This window comes from Aethalodelphis obliquidens, unplaced genomic scaffold (assembly GCF_003676395.1).
Source record: "Aethalodelphis obliquidens isolate GAN/ISIS:26980383/991018 unplaced genomic scaffold, ASM367639v1 scaffold21, whole genome shotgun sequence".
Classification (NCBI taxonomy): Eukaryota; Metazoa; Chordata; class Mammalia; order Artiodactyla; family Delphinidae; genus Aethalodelphis; species Aethalodelphis obliquidens.
The window spans coordinates 26,203,074-26,217,124 of record NW_020837965.1 but is presented as its reverse complement, the minus strand read 5'-3'; the positions used below and the strand labels follow the sequence as shown (position 1 = coordinate 26,217,124).

Here is a 14,051-nt window from a genome sequence, read left to right as displayed (position 1 = left end):
GCTCCCCGTCTGCTGTGGGCATTCCACGCTGCTCCCCGTCTGCTGTGGGCATTCCACGCTGCTCCCTGTCTGCTGTGAGCACACCCATTCGTTGAGCTGTCTGCACTGTCCCCTGCGCCACCTTCTGTCATGGGCAGAGCCCCTCCCCAGCACTGCCTGAGTCATCCTGGGCCCAGCCTGGACTGGCCGTGCAGCAGCTAGGAGCGACCGCTGCACAGCAGCCGCCTCCACTTGCCGTTGTCCGGCCCAGAGGAACATGGTTACTTTGATCTGCAGGTCCCCAAGCCGACCGGGGTGAAGAAGGGGTGGCAGCGGGCCTACGCAGTGGTCTGTGACTGCAAGCTCTTTCTGTACGATCTGCCCGAGGGCAAGTCCACCCAGCCTGGCGTCGTGGCCAGCCAAGTCCTAGACCTCAGGTCGGTGTGGTGTAGTCGATCCTCGTTCTAGGAGGTTTACTTGACTTACATGTCTGAGAATGAGAGCTTGTTGCCTGGTAGCCTTTAACCCCATTTCTACCTTCACGCCCTTAGTTATTGGGCAGCTCCAAAAACAGGTGCCTGCTAGAAACTTTCCTGCTGTGAATGTTTTTGCCCTGAAAGATTTGCCAAATAGGCATCTAATACGTACCCAAGAACAAGTAGAAAAGATCCCCGAGACACACTGACAGCCTGAGGTGGTCTGTGCTCCGTCCTCGTGAGCCCTTGTCTTCGTGTGGCCACAGCGTTTGCTGAGGGGCACCGTCTCTTAGGGCTTCCATCTCTAGTCAGATGCCTTCCTGCCATCCACATACAAAAAGGCACAGCACCCTTCCCTCCCCACCTTCTCTGTGGTTAACTCTGAAATGGACATAATAGCAACGCCGTGAGGTACTGGGGTTGCTGGGAAGGTTAGTTAAGCACGTGAATAGACGGGGTGTGCTTAGCTCAGAGCCTGGCGGGCGGAGCTATGGTCGCTGCCGCCACGCCCTCTCCTCACAAGGTCCCGTCCCTCTGTCACCCACCCCCAGTGCCACAGCATGGCACGTGTCCGGGGCTAGGGCCTGGCCTGGAGCTTCGTTCTCCAGCATCGGTCTTCGGGGGGCCCACGGGCAGGGGTGAGCAGCTGGGCACCTGCAATGTGGGAGCGGCCCCGGGCGACCCTGCTCACCCCTCGCTGCACACAGGTGTGCCCCTGGCCCAGCAGTGACGAGACCGCTGGCAGGTGTCCCGAGATGAAACGCTGCCCGTAGCCCAGGGTTTAGAGCGAACTGGAGGTGATTCCGTGGTTATCTCAGCACATTTTATTCCCGTTCATAGCCAGGTACAGGCCAAAGCAAAGAGGTGGTATGTTTGTACCTGTGGAACAGTCTGGCACAGTATAGAACAGTGTGACTCGGGAAGGTGGTTTTATTCTCAGTCATCCGTAATCATTGAAACGCATGCAAGATTCTTGTCTTTTGTTTGTTGCCTTTGTCATTATAAGCGTTTTCTTATCCTGGTGGAGGCGAGGAGCCTCCCTTGTATTCTAGAAAGTATCCTTTTTCATACCGTTCCTAAAGGGTGGAGGACAGAGTCCTGTGTGCGTGCCTCTTTTCTGATACTCTGAATGTGTTATTTCTTACCAGAGATGAAGAGTTCTCTGTGAGCTCAGTCCTGGCTTCAGACGTCATACACGCTTCACGCCGAGATATTCCGTGTATATTCAGGGTATGTTTTCTTTCCGATTTTTTAGAGACGTTTCATTAATGATAAAAAGGTCCGTAGGGGGACTTCCCCAGTAGTTAAGACTCCGCAGCTCCCCTGCAGGGGGCACGGGTTCAATCCGTGGTTGGGGAACTAAGATCCCGAATGCCACGTGGTGCGGCCAAAAAAAAAAAAAAAAAAAGAAAAGAAAAAATCCATGTGGTTAAAGTGAAAGGAGTGTTGTGAGCATTTCCTTGTCTTGTAGCAAGGGGCTCGCGCACATCCAGAGCGGACCTCCCGTTTCTCCAGATCCTTCACACCTGTCGATGTGTCCCGTGTCGCCCGTCCCCCTCCCCGTACTGGGTAACGGACCTGCTCTGCACACAGCAGAGCCCTGTCTCCCCAGGGTCAGGCCCTCCCGCTCCGTCCTCCCTCCTTGGTCTGTGTCCCGGCTGCTCCAGTCCAGTGCGCTAGATGCTGGAGGCTGACACACGGTTGGCTACAGATGAAATGGACCATTCAGCCTCCCTCCTGAGGACTTGTTGGCCATTAACTGGAGCAAAGCCGGGGGAAAATTAGTAGACATTGCTTATCAGCGGTCTTGCTGGCTGAGTTGGAGTGTCCCCTGCTGAGCTAGTGTTAGATGCTGTGGCATCAGGAAGCTTCTAAAAGATGGTGGACCCCCTCCCCCTCCACTGGGAATTTTTATAAGTGCAGAGAAATTTGGCCACAAAACCAAGTGTATGGATCACTTTCTGTGAAATCACATCTCTTCAGAAACTGTCTCTGTATACAATACAGAAAATTCCCGTCATTGTGTGTCTAAAGGATGATTTATAGCAACTAAGGTTGTCCCGTGTCCCGGTAAGTGTTTGGGGAGCGCCCACAGGGAAGTCGTTTGTTTGAAATCCTGTTGTCCCTCGACGTGTTCTGAGAGTGTTTCTCAGTTGTGATCAGAGTATTCAAGAAGGCAGCTTTCGAGTGAACAGTGAACCGCAGTTCTGGCCAGAGCCGAGTCACCTGAGCTCTGGCGAGGCCGGGCTGCGGGCGCTGTGTGAGAGCCAGGCTGTCGCGGCCTGCGGGTGGCTGGACCAGGACCCTGGCGGCCCGCAGAGGCGAGCTCTCTGGGCAGCAGCCCCCGCCCTCACCCCTGCAGGCCGCGTGGCATCGGTTCGGTGTGTCCGGTTGTCTTACGGCTCTTCTCTGTCTGTTTTGTTTTCCGTCGTGAAGGTGACGGCCTCTCTCTTAGGTACACCTTCTAAGACCAGCTCGCTGCTCATTCTGACGGAAAATGAGAACGAAAAGAGGAAGTGGGTGGGGATCCTGGAAGGCCTGCAGGCCATCCTCCACAAGAACCGCCTGAGGAACCTGGTGGTGCACGTCCCGCAGGAGGCCTACGACAGCTCGCTGCCCCTCATCAAGGCTGTCCTCACGGCCGCCATCCTGGGTGCGTTTCTCCGCGTCCCGGCTGCCTGTGGGCTCAGCGGTGTGGCCCATTTGAACTGGTAGTTTCTCCGCCGCTTTGGAAGCAGACGGCCCGCGCACCGGTACTGACCGCTTTACGTTGTTTGCAGACGGGGACAGGATCGCCGTCGGCCTCGAGGAAGGGCTCTACGTCATAGAGGTGACCCGGGACGGTGAGTGAGCCGGACGCTCAGGCCGCCTGCTTAGCGCCACGCGCGCGGGGTCAGTGGTGGCAGCGTGTAGGGTTAAGACAGATCCCCTGGGTGAGAGCAGTAAGTCGCCGTGTCAGAGAGCTTTATAGAGGAAGGGAAAGGCCAGCGGCTGAGGAGAGGAATGCGCCACAAATAAGACAGATGCTCAGTGACTGTCCGCCTCGTGTCCCCCAGCCCTGAAGGCTGTGGGCAGGGCCCACCCGGTGGGTCCAGTGAAATGCAGAGACCAGCCTCGAGGGCGGGTGGTGAGCTGACTGCCGTGTATGTTAGGCCCTTCAGGGAGAGGACCGAGCAGGGAGTCGGGGCAGGGAGAGCTTCCCAGGAGGAGAAATGCTTCCTTAATTCCTGGGTGCACTGAGGCCTTACCAAAACTCGCCTTCCTTTGCTTCAAATTTTGACCTTCCATTCTTCCCAGAAGAAAGAACAAAAGTGCCCACGTGTCCCCCCGCTTCACCGCCCTGGGCCCAGCCCTGGGCGCCTCCCCCAGGAATAGGGAGTTGCCCCGAGGTGGCGGTGGTGCCTTCCTGATGGGCCTGGGGTCCCGACACAGGCACAGTGGAAGAAGGGTGAACACGTGTGGCCTTGGGATGGTGGCTGCTGCCACAGGCTGTTGTCCCTCGGGGTCCAGACCCCCGGCTCTCGCTCAGAGCCCAAGTGGAGGCCCTGCCCCAGTTAGGGTATCGAGGGTCCTGGGTTGGTCTGGGGGCCCAGTGAGCAGGTGGGAGCCTTCAGCGAGTTTATCCAAGGATCCAGTGAGGTTTTTTTGTTTTCCAACGTGGTTCCTGGCTTCAGGGATGAGCCGGAAGGCCGTCCAGATCCACCCACGCAGGGCCTCACTGCCCTTGGCACCTCCCAGCCAGGGCCCTGGTGCCAGGCGTGTGTGTGAGATGACGAGGAGGGGGCGCTCCGGGTGGGGCGCGAGCAGAGGCCCTGGCCTCACGCTCTGGCCCCCATCCTGCAGTGATCGTCCGTGTGGCCGACTACAAGAAAGTGTACCAGATCGAGCTTGCCCCCAAAGAGAGAGTTGCCATCCTCCTCTGTGGCCGGAACCACCACGTCCACCTGTGTCCATGGTCCTCCTTCGACGGCGTGGAGAGCAGCGTGGACGTCAAGCTTCCGGAGACGAAAGGCTGCCAGCTCATAGCGACCGGGACGCTGAAGAAGAGCGGCCCCACCTGCCTGTTCGTGGCGGTGAAGCGGCTGGTGCTCTGCTATGAGCTCCAGAGAACTAAGCCTTTCCACAGGAGGCTCAGCGAGCTTGTGGCCCCTGGCAATGCACAGTGGATGGCCGTGGTCAAGGACAAGCTCTGTGTTGGCTACCCTTCCGGGTTCTCTCTGTTGAGCACCCAGGGAGATGGGCAGGCTCTAAACCTGGTAAATCCCAATGACCCCTCGCTTACGTTCCTCTCACAACAGTCTTTTGATGCCCTTTGTGCTGTGGAGCTCAAAAGTGAGGAGTACCTGCTTTGCTTCAGCCACATGGGACTGTACGTGGACCCGCAAGGCCGGAGGTCACGCACGCAGGAGCTCATGTGGCCTGCGGCGCCCGTTGCCTGTAGTATGTATATGTTTTCTGTTGCCCTACCCCGTTGCCGCTGTCGCACCACCGGTCAGCATGTGTCCTATTTGCTTTGGTTTGTCCTCTAGCTCCCTTAGCTGAGTGGTCGCGAGAGGCGGGCCCCGCGGCTTGCTGCGGGGGCAGGGTGGTCCCACTGCCACACCCCGGGCCCGTTGGAGTGGGCTTGCCCTCCTATCCCGCGGGCACTGCGGGGGCCCCTCAGCCCAGGAGCCCGACGGAGACGGCTGGCCTCCCTGGGGGAAGCCCAGGCCAAGGGAAGACAGGACCTGCGCTGTTTTACGTTTTAAAAGATGTTCTTCGTGATGATGTATAAACTTACACGGTGATGAAAACAAGCTAAAGGTTTCCAGTGACCAGAAAATACTCAGTTCTGATGTCCAGGTCAGAGTTCCTCTCGGGACAAATATTGTTCTGAGGGGTAGGAGCCGTTCTGGAGAACAGTTGTTGCTTCATCGGCTCAGTTACGTGTCCTTCTGTGTGGATGCCAGCGCTGGGCACGAGGCCCTGGAGTCTGCACTCCACAGGGGGCGCTTCCTGCTGGGCCTGCTGTCTGAGCACTTTTTAAAGACCCTAAACCTCCCATTCTAGCCACTCGATATAGAGTATAGCAGGTGGGCTGCATCATGAGGCCGGAAGGCAGAGGGACGAGGAGTGAGTAGGCAGCCGCAGGGCACACGTTGATTTCCAGCTGTTGGGGGCTGGGGTCGTGGGGATGGGACGTGGGAGTTCGGTTTTTCCTTCATTACCTAAAGGAACAGTCTTGCGGCTGCCTCGTTGCTGGCTTCCCCAAGCTGGCAGAACAGCCAAGGCGCTGGGACCAGGAGCCAGGCCCGTGAGGGGAGCTGCCGGCCTTCAGCCGGCGGAGGCTCGCTGGACATGTCCCGGCCTTGTTAGCCCTTGGCCAGGGCCTGGGGTGCGGTGCGGGCAGCCAGAGCCAGCAGGAAGGGCCGAGGCCTGGCCCTGGCGCTTCTCCTGGTCTCTCCCTGCCACACCCGCTCATCTTCGTGGGCGGCCAGTGCAGGAATGGCCTCAAGACCACCCGGTAACGTCTGACAGGATGCAGGTCACTGAGTGCTGTGTTCTGTAATCTTGACCGTGAGTGACCTGGCGGGGACGCCCGAGGTTCCTGCGTTCTCCCCTGATTCCAGCTCTCTCTCCACCTTTGTGCTCTCGTCTCACCTCCATGCACAGTACAGATGCCAAGTCAGTTTTAGAGCTGCCAAAAGTAATTCAGTGACTTTGAGGCTGGAGAGCTAGAAGTGTGGCCTGCTTGTCCCAAGCCCCGTCTGAGCATGCGTGTGTTCTGCCCCTTCTCCTGTTCCCCGGGGGACGGGGCTGGGGGGCGCTAATCGGTCCCAGCCTACTGAGGAGGCCCCTGAGGGCCACGTGGTGAGGTGACCTGCACAAACCGCACAGCAGAGTCTGGCTTCACACTTGGACTGTCAGACTCCACGGCCCATGTTCTCGCCACTGATTTAACTTTTTAGGTCAAATTTTTCTTTAGACTGGACATCTCAGTTTATCACTTTATCAGTAAGTCGTACGCACAGATCTCTCCTGGCTCCCTGCAGATGAAGCCCCACATGCTCACAAGTAAGAAGAGCTGCCCCAGAAGCCCCCATGTGGGGGAAGGTCCTCTGAGTCGCTTCAGGGCCCTCTGGTTTCTCTGACCATCTTTTTTGCGTGTGGCACTCAGAAGGCCTCATGGTTTGTCTGAGATGTCACTTCTGGGACAGTTTGGTGACTGGTTCCAGCATCTTTTGTCTGTTTCCTAAACCCTGTTGTATTTTCTTTTTTGTGTTCAAAAGAGCAGGTGTGATCAGAGAGCCCATATGGAATCTGTAATAGCAGCATAGCAGAAGCTTTTTAGAAATTTACCTTCAGTTAAGCGTAACGTGAGGAAGATTAACCCTGGAAGGTAGAAGGACCAGGAACCAGGGCTGAGCCAGAGCCACCTGCCAGCTCTGCGTGCCCGCCCGGGCGAGGCTGTGTGATGACAGCATGCTGGGACCCCAGGCTTGCGCCTCCCCTGGCAGGATGGCGGGATGCAGCGCCCACCGCTGCTTTCTCTCAGATAGTTCAGATATTTTTTACCGCTGTCCTAAACGTGGGAAAGGCCCCTTAAACTTCGGGTGCCACAGGGCCACCAGTCCTCGGTCTCACACGTCTGGTTCGCTGGGAGGGTTTTCCGTCACGACCTGAGGATGTCCCATCCCTTAGCGGGGAAGGGGAGAGACAGCACCAGCTCCCCAGCTCATTGCAGGAGAATAACTGTCGTTTTACCGCGTGTGTGTTCAGACCCGATTCCAGGAGGGCGGCCTGAAAGCAGCCCCAGAGTGAGCCAGCGCCCCTGCCCAAAGCCCAGCAGCCGTCTCTGGGTGGAGATTTAAGTGTTTACCCAGAAATCTGACCTTTGGCATCTCTGAAAGAAGGGATTTGCCTTAAGAAACAAGACATTAGGCCCCTGCCTGGATTTCAGATGTTTCGAGCCTGAAGTGACAGGGTTCTGCAGTAGTTGTATAAGAAAGCTAAAGGGGAAGCCAGGTGTTTAAACAGGTCACCTTCGGCACCTATGGCGATGGTACTGAAATGCTGTTTAGTTTCAGGAGTGGAGGTAAAGCGTTCAGACGTCCGTTGTGTTTGTCTGAACCTTGAAGTGAAGGTTCCCTCTAGAGTGAGGGACAGGGCCCCTGCGGCCTGGGCTGTTGCACCCCACGCTGGGCGGGCAGCCCCCGGCACTGGGGGGGGGGGGGGCGGGCCCGGGCTCACCACTCTGCTCCGTGTGCGCCAGGTTGCAGCCCCGCACACGTCACGGTCTACAGCGAGTACGGCGTGGACGTCTTTGACGTACGCACCATGGAGTGGGTCCAGACCATCGGCCTGCGCAGGGTAAGGCCCAGCGGTGCCCGGCCCCTCCCCCGGCCGCCCCCCCCGCCCCCCGCCCCCAGCAGCCAGCCTCCCTCTCTGGTTTCCAACGCAGATCCGGCCACTGAACTTGGAGGGCAGCCTCAACCTCCTCAACTGCGAGCCTCCCCGCCTGATCTACTTCAAGAGCAAGTTCTCGGGTGAGCCCTTCTCGGGGGGAGCAGAGGATGGGGGCTGGAGGGGGCCTGCCTGGGAGTCAGCGGCCCCGTGGCCCTCCCCCCGGCCCCACGGAGCCACAGCGGCCTTTCCTTGTCCTGCAGGAGCGGCTCTCAACGTGCCCGACACCTCTGACAACAGCAGGAAGCAGATGCTGCGGACCAGAAGCAAAAGGCGGTTTGTCTTCAAGGTGCCGGAGGAGGAGAGGCTGCAGCAGCGGCGGTAGGAGCCTGGCTGGGGGCTGCGCTGGGCCCAGAGGACCCCGACGCCTTCCTGAACCTCACGGTGTTTCCTTTCCCCAGAGAGATGCTCAGAGACCCGGAGCTGAGATCCAAGATGATCTCCAACCCCACCAACTTCAACCACGTGGCCCACATGGGCCCAGGCGACGGGATGCAGGTGCTCATGGACCTGCCTCTGGTGAGCCCGCGGGTGCTGTCCCCTGCCCTCCCCACACCCCGGCTCCCCTGTGGCTCCTGCCTGTGTGCTCCTGAGGTGTCTGTCACTGTCTCAGTCTGTTAGGGGTTTGTGAGAAATAGCTGTCAGCGGTGCTAAAACATCTCAGTATATGGGCACGTAGCATACTTTGTGGGGTTTTTTTTTCCCTTAAAAAATGTGTTTTCTGTAGAATTTGACTTGGTCTAAAGTCACTATTGCCAATTCTTAGCTCAAAACTGACCTGATGCCGCTGTCCAGAGGTCCTTCCCAGCCCGTTTTGCCTGTCGAGGCCCAGGGCCCCGGCCTGCTCGTGCTGCAGACTTTGCACTTGGCCTGCGCGCTCTGCCCGGGGCCCGGCTGTGCTCCCCCAGGGCGTGCTCACGTGCTCACGTGCTATTCTCTCTGCCCAGAGCGCCATGCCCCCCTCCCAGGAGGAGAGGCCCGGCCCTGCTCCCGCCAGCCTGTCCCGCCAGCCTCCGCCCAGGAACAAGCCCTACATCTCATGGCCTTCATCAGGTACCAGGGGTGCCCGGGGCAGGGCCTGGATGCTGGGACTCCAGGCTTTCAGTTCGTCTCTGAACTGTTTTCCCCGAGATGATCAATGGCTGCCTGTGTTCCGTAGGTGGATCTGAGCCCGGCGTGGCTATGCCTCTAAGAAGTATGTCTGATCCCGACCAGGACTTTGACAAAGAGGTAAGACTTGCCCAGTTACAAGGGACAAGGCCTGGGGTCTGCAGCTCCACACGTGCAGGAGACTCGAAGCAGCTGTTCTTTGGAGAAAGAGACTCCATCTCCCCTGCAGCGGCCACGTAGGGCCCCAGTGGTCACCAGCCCCCCCGGAGCTCCCCACTCATGACCGCTCAGGCTGAGCCAAGGCCGGGAGGAGGGAGGACGTGGACCCTGTGGCTGTGTGTTGGGAGAAAGATGTGGATTCTCGCCTCCAGGTCATGGCCTCAGGGAGACCGAGGCCTCTGCGGCCTGGTGCTGGGCCTCCTTCCAGGCCCTGCTCCCGAGTCACCTGGTCCCTTGCCCCCAGCCATGGCTGCCCGAGGCTGGGCCAGCCCCAGGAGGATGCCGCCGAGAGCTCAGGAGGCATCAGGAGGGGGGCCAAGGAGCTGCTGGGGCCCGGCTCTCCTCCTGGGCACTGACTGCGGGTGAGAGATGAAAGCCCTCCTGTGAAAAGTGCAGGAAGGCTTCTCCCGTCTAGACTCTTCCGTGTACTTTTATGCACGTGGCTGTAACACGTCAGTAGGCACGTTCCTTTTAAAGCACAGGTGGCCTCATGTGTCTTGCTCTCTCCTCCTCTGACTGCCCCCTGGGATCGGAGCTTGGGGGGCCAGGTGGGGGCATCCCTGGCTCAGGTGTTCTTGGGCTTTCAGACCCAGCTCCAGGTGGCAGTGTCCTTGGTTCCCTGTGTGTGTGGTGGGGGAGGAGGATGGGAAGAATGGCAGCCTGAGGGCTGTGCCCCAGCAGCGCTTTTGTGGGAAGGAGGACAGAGGCTGGCTGCGCTGGCTGTTCTAGCAGCCTCGGCACCGACAGCACGTCCTCATGGGGGCTGCTAAGCTGACAGCGGAAACCAGAAGGGCTTCGCCTCACGTGGTCCTCACCTTCCTGGCGTGGCCAGCTTTTCAGGTGTGTATCGGCTGCTGCTTCCTCTGGGTCCACGTTTGCGCCCTTTACCCGTCTTCTCTTGAGTCACCATGCTTTCCTCTTAACTCGTTTATAGAAACTCTTCATAGGTTGTGGGTGTTAATCTGTTGCAGGTACTTTTCCCCTTACTGCTGACTTTTTAATTTTGTCTTTAATTGTAAGGGCATTGTCATACAGAAATATTTAATTCTCGTACAGTCTAGTCTTTATCTTTTTAATTAAGATAAACATTCTCTTGTAGTCTGAGAGCTTGGTAGGGTTTTCTGTTTGTCATTACGTCGTGAAAGTGTCTGCGAGGGGGTGTGAGAGTGAGTGTGTGTGTCTTAGCATGTGTGTGCGTGCGCAAGGACCTGAGCTGCTTCTTTTTAAGGTACATGACACGCTGGCCCTGCACCACTTCCTTCCTTCCAACTTGAAGTGTTACCCTTTATTATTTGTTAAATTCCTTTGTTTACGTATCTCTATCCCTGGAGCCTCTGCTGCACCACCTGTAACCTGAGAGCCGGTAGAGCACATCTCTTCATTCCCACTTTTCAAAACACTTTCTTAGCTTCTCCTTCAAATAAATTTTAAAATATTTTTAGGGGCTTCCCTGGTGGTGCAGTGGTTAAGAATCTGCCTGCCAATGCAAGGGACACGGGTTTGAGCCCTGGTCCGGGAAGATCACACATGCCGTGGAGCAACTAAGCCCGCGAGCCACAACTACTGAGCCCACACGCCTAGAGCCCCTGCTCCGCAGCAGAGAAGCCACCACAATGAGAAGCCTACACGCCGCAGCTAGAGAAAGCCCGCGTGCAGCAACGGCGACCCAACGCAGCCAAAAATAAGTTAAAATTTTTTTTAGATTATGGAGCTTGTTGACTCCATCATAATCTAAAAAAAGTGAAAATTGTGTTGAGCTTTTCTCTGGGATTGTGTTGGATTTGTAGATTAATTTGGGGGCCGCTCACCGTCCTGACCTTCCCTGTGTAGGAACACTGCACGTCTCTCCCCTTGATGGGCTCCCTCTTGCAGGTTGCACGTGTTGGTGGCTAATAAGTTAATTCTTAAGCATTCCAAGGTTCTTGTTGCCATTGTGCATAGAGTATGATCCTCTTAATGTGGGACAGTGAGAGATTCAGCTGGTGAACGTTTTGATGCCAGTTTTTCCGTCTGTGTTGATCAGTGAGGTTATCTGTGCCTTCTTTTCTGAGCTGCTCTCTTCAGCTGTCTTCAGGGCTGCACCCGCCTCAACTCTGGCTTAGGAAATCCGGATCTCTTAGTTGCCATCATACAGGGGTTTTCTTTTCCTGGAAGGTTTCATAGGCCTCCCTTAAAAGGGCCTGAGGTTGATGGCTAGAGAGGTAGGTCTTCTGGGGGTTTTTTTCTTATTTTTTCCCCTGCAACTATCTGTTTTGAAATTTTTCAAGCTTCCAGGAAAGTTGCAAGAATGGTAGAGTGAATAACGCACATGAGCTGTACCTAACCCATTTTCCCCATTTGGGTTTTTGGGGAGGAACCAGCAGAAAGTGAGTTGCAGTATTACCCACCCCTAAGCACTTACCCCGCACCTCCCTTGGGAGGGCGTCTCCCCGCTGCCCGGTGGCGTCCTGTTCCTAAACCTAGAATCCAGCCAGGGCCACGCGCTGCGCTTAGTAGGCGCAGCTCTTTAGTCTTCAGTCCACTGTGCAGTTTGTTTACAAAAAGTGCAGTTTTTTTGGCAAAACGTTCCTCAGTCAAGGCTTGCCTGGTTTTTTGAATCGGGTAAACGGTGAAGAGGCTCTGCACCTGTCTCCCAGCCGCCCGGTTCTCCCCAGGGACCAACAAACAAGTGTGTATGAGGGTGCGTGCACACTGCACACATCGTACCCTTTATCTGAGAGCAAGGCTGATCCCTCACATGACCAAACACAGTACAGCTGCCATACTGATGAAGCCACCTGCGTGTCCCCATAACGTCCTTAAGCACCTTTGCTGGCGCGGGACCCAGTCCCCAAGCACGCGTGGCATTTAGCTGCCTCATCTCTTTGGCCCCTTTACTCTGGAACAGGCCCTCAGCCTGTCTGGCATAAAGCACATCTTCTAGAACACTCCTCAGTTTGCGTGTCTGACATTTCCTTGTCTTTTGAGATTTGGGTTGTGTGTCCCAGGATGGAGTACGGCACACAGGACGTGGTGTCCTTCTTGGGGTGTTGCATCCTGAGGTACATGGCATCTGTTTGTCCTGTACTGACCTGTTTGTTCCTCTTTTTAAGTTTATTTAAGTGAAATTGACATAACAGAAAGTAACCATTTAAAAGTCAACAATTCGGACTTCCCTGGTGGTTCAGTGGTTAAGGATCCGCCTGCCAATGCAGGGGACACGGATTTAATCCCTTCCAGGAAGATCCCACATTCCGTGGGGCAACTAAGCCCGTGAGCCACAACTACTGAGCCTGCGCTCTGGAGCCCTGAGCCACAACTACTGGGTCCACGTGCCACAGCTGCTGAAGCCCGTGCGCCTAGGGCCCGTGCTCCACAACAAGAGAAGCCACCGCAGTGAGAAGCCTGCGCACCGCAACGAAGAATAGCCCCTGCTCGCCGCAACTAGAGAAAGCCCGCCTGCAGCAAGCCCGCGCGCAACGAAGACCCAATGCAGCCAAAAATTAAAGAAGTCAACAATTCAGTGGCTGTTCAGTACATTCACAGTGTTGTACAACCACCAGCTCTGTCTACTCAGAACACTTCCATCACTGCAAGATAAAACCCCTACCCGCTGAGCAGTTTCTCCTCAATTCCTGCCTCCCCCCAGCTCCTGGCTACCACCAGTCTTAACAATCTAGGGATTTGCCTGTTCTGGGCATTTCATATAAGTGGAATGAATCAGACAGTACGTGGCCTTTTGTGTCTGGCTTCTTCCACTCAGCATCATGTTTTCAAGGTTCATCCATGTTGTAGCATGTATCAGTAAGTTGTTTCTTTTTATTGTCAAATAGTCCAGTGGATAGATGGACCACATCTTACGTACTCATTGGTTGTTAGGAATAGTGCACTAGGAACAGCTGCGTACATGTATTTGTTTTGAGTACATGTTTTCACTTCTTTGGGGTATGTACCTAGGAGTGGGATTGCTGGGTCATATGGCGGCTCTACTTCTAACTTTTTGAGGAACCACAGCAGCTGTACCATTTTACATTCCCACCAGCAAATGTACAAGGGTTGAGTCCACATCTTTGCCAACACTTACTTTTTTTCTTACGAGAAAATTTTTTTTCAATAGCCATCCTAGCAGGTGTGAAGTTGTATTTCATTGTGGTTTTGGTTTGCGTTTCCCTAATGATTAGTGATGTTGAGCATCTTTTTCATGGGCTTATTGGCCATTTGTGTACCTTCTTTGGAGAAATGTCTATTCAAGTCTTTTGCCCATTTTTAAATTGGATTATTTGTCTTTTTGTTGTTGGGTTGTAAGAGATTTTTATATGATATGGATAGGGAATTCCCTGGGGGTCCAGTGGTTGGGACTTGGCATTTTCACTGCTGTGGCCCGGGTCCATCCCTGGTCTGGGAACCAAGATCCCGTAAGTTGTGTGGTGTGGCACAGCCAAAAAAAAGGATACCAGACGCTTATCAGATATGTGATTTGCAAATACTTTTTTCACGTTCTTTTGGGTTGTCTTTTCACAATTCTCTGTGTCTTTCAGTGTACAGAAGTTTCTAATTTTGGTGAAGTCCAGTTTTTCTGTTTTTTTCTTTTGTTGCTCGTGCTTTGGATGTTATACCTAAGAATCCATTGCCAAGTTCAAGGTTATGAAGATTTAGTCTGTTTTCTTCTTCAGAGTTTTATGGTTTTAGCTTTTGTTTAGGTCTTTTTTACATTTTGAGCTAGTTTTTGTGTGTGGTGTGAGGTAGGGGTCTAGTTTAATTCTTTTGCAGGTGAATATCCAGCACCATTTGTTCCTTCCCCCATTGAATGGTCTTGGCACCCTTGTTAAAAATCCGTTGACCACA

The 14,051-nt window shown here is 55.2% G+C and overlaps 1 protein-coding gene across 4 annotated transcripts in view; it reads left to right on the top strand.

The window, feature by feature from the left end:
* CDC42BPB (CDC42 binding protein kinase beta) overlaps window positions 1-14,051 on the top strand; it is a 121,029-nt gene that overhangs the window by 104,466 nt on the left and 2,512 nt on the right. For 3 of the 4 annotated variants that reach the window (XM_027120648.1, XM_027120647.1, XM_027120649.1), the window contains 11 exons: window positions 277-416; window positions 1,604-1,685; window positions 2,892-3,108; window positions 3,236-3,298; window positions 4,299-4,895; window positions 7,708-7,805; window positions 7,897-7,981; window positions 8,102-8,219; window positions 8,300-8,417; window positions 8,846-8,951; window positions 9,058-9,128. In XM_027120648.1, coding sequence (XP_026976449.1) covers window positions 277-416; window positions 1,604-1,685; window positions 2,892-3,108; window positions 3,236-3,298; window positions 4,299-4,895; window positions 7,708-7,805; window positions 7,897-7,981; window positions 8,102-8,219; window positions 8,300-8,417; window positions 8,846-8,951; window positions 9,058-9,128 — 1,695 coding nt within the window. Of the gene's footprint in view, window positions 1-276; window positions 417-1,603; window positions 1,686-2,891; window positions 3,109-3,235; window positions 3,299-4,298; window positions 4,896-7,707; window positions 7,806-7,896; window positions 7,982-8,101; window positions 8,220-8,299; window positions 8,418-8,845; window positions 8,952-9,057; window positions 9,129-14,051 lie in introns of those variants that run through there. The other variant, XR_003435654.1, reaches the window with a different exon arrangement.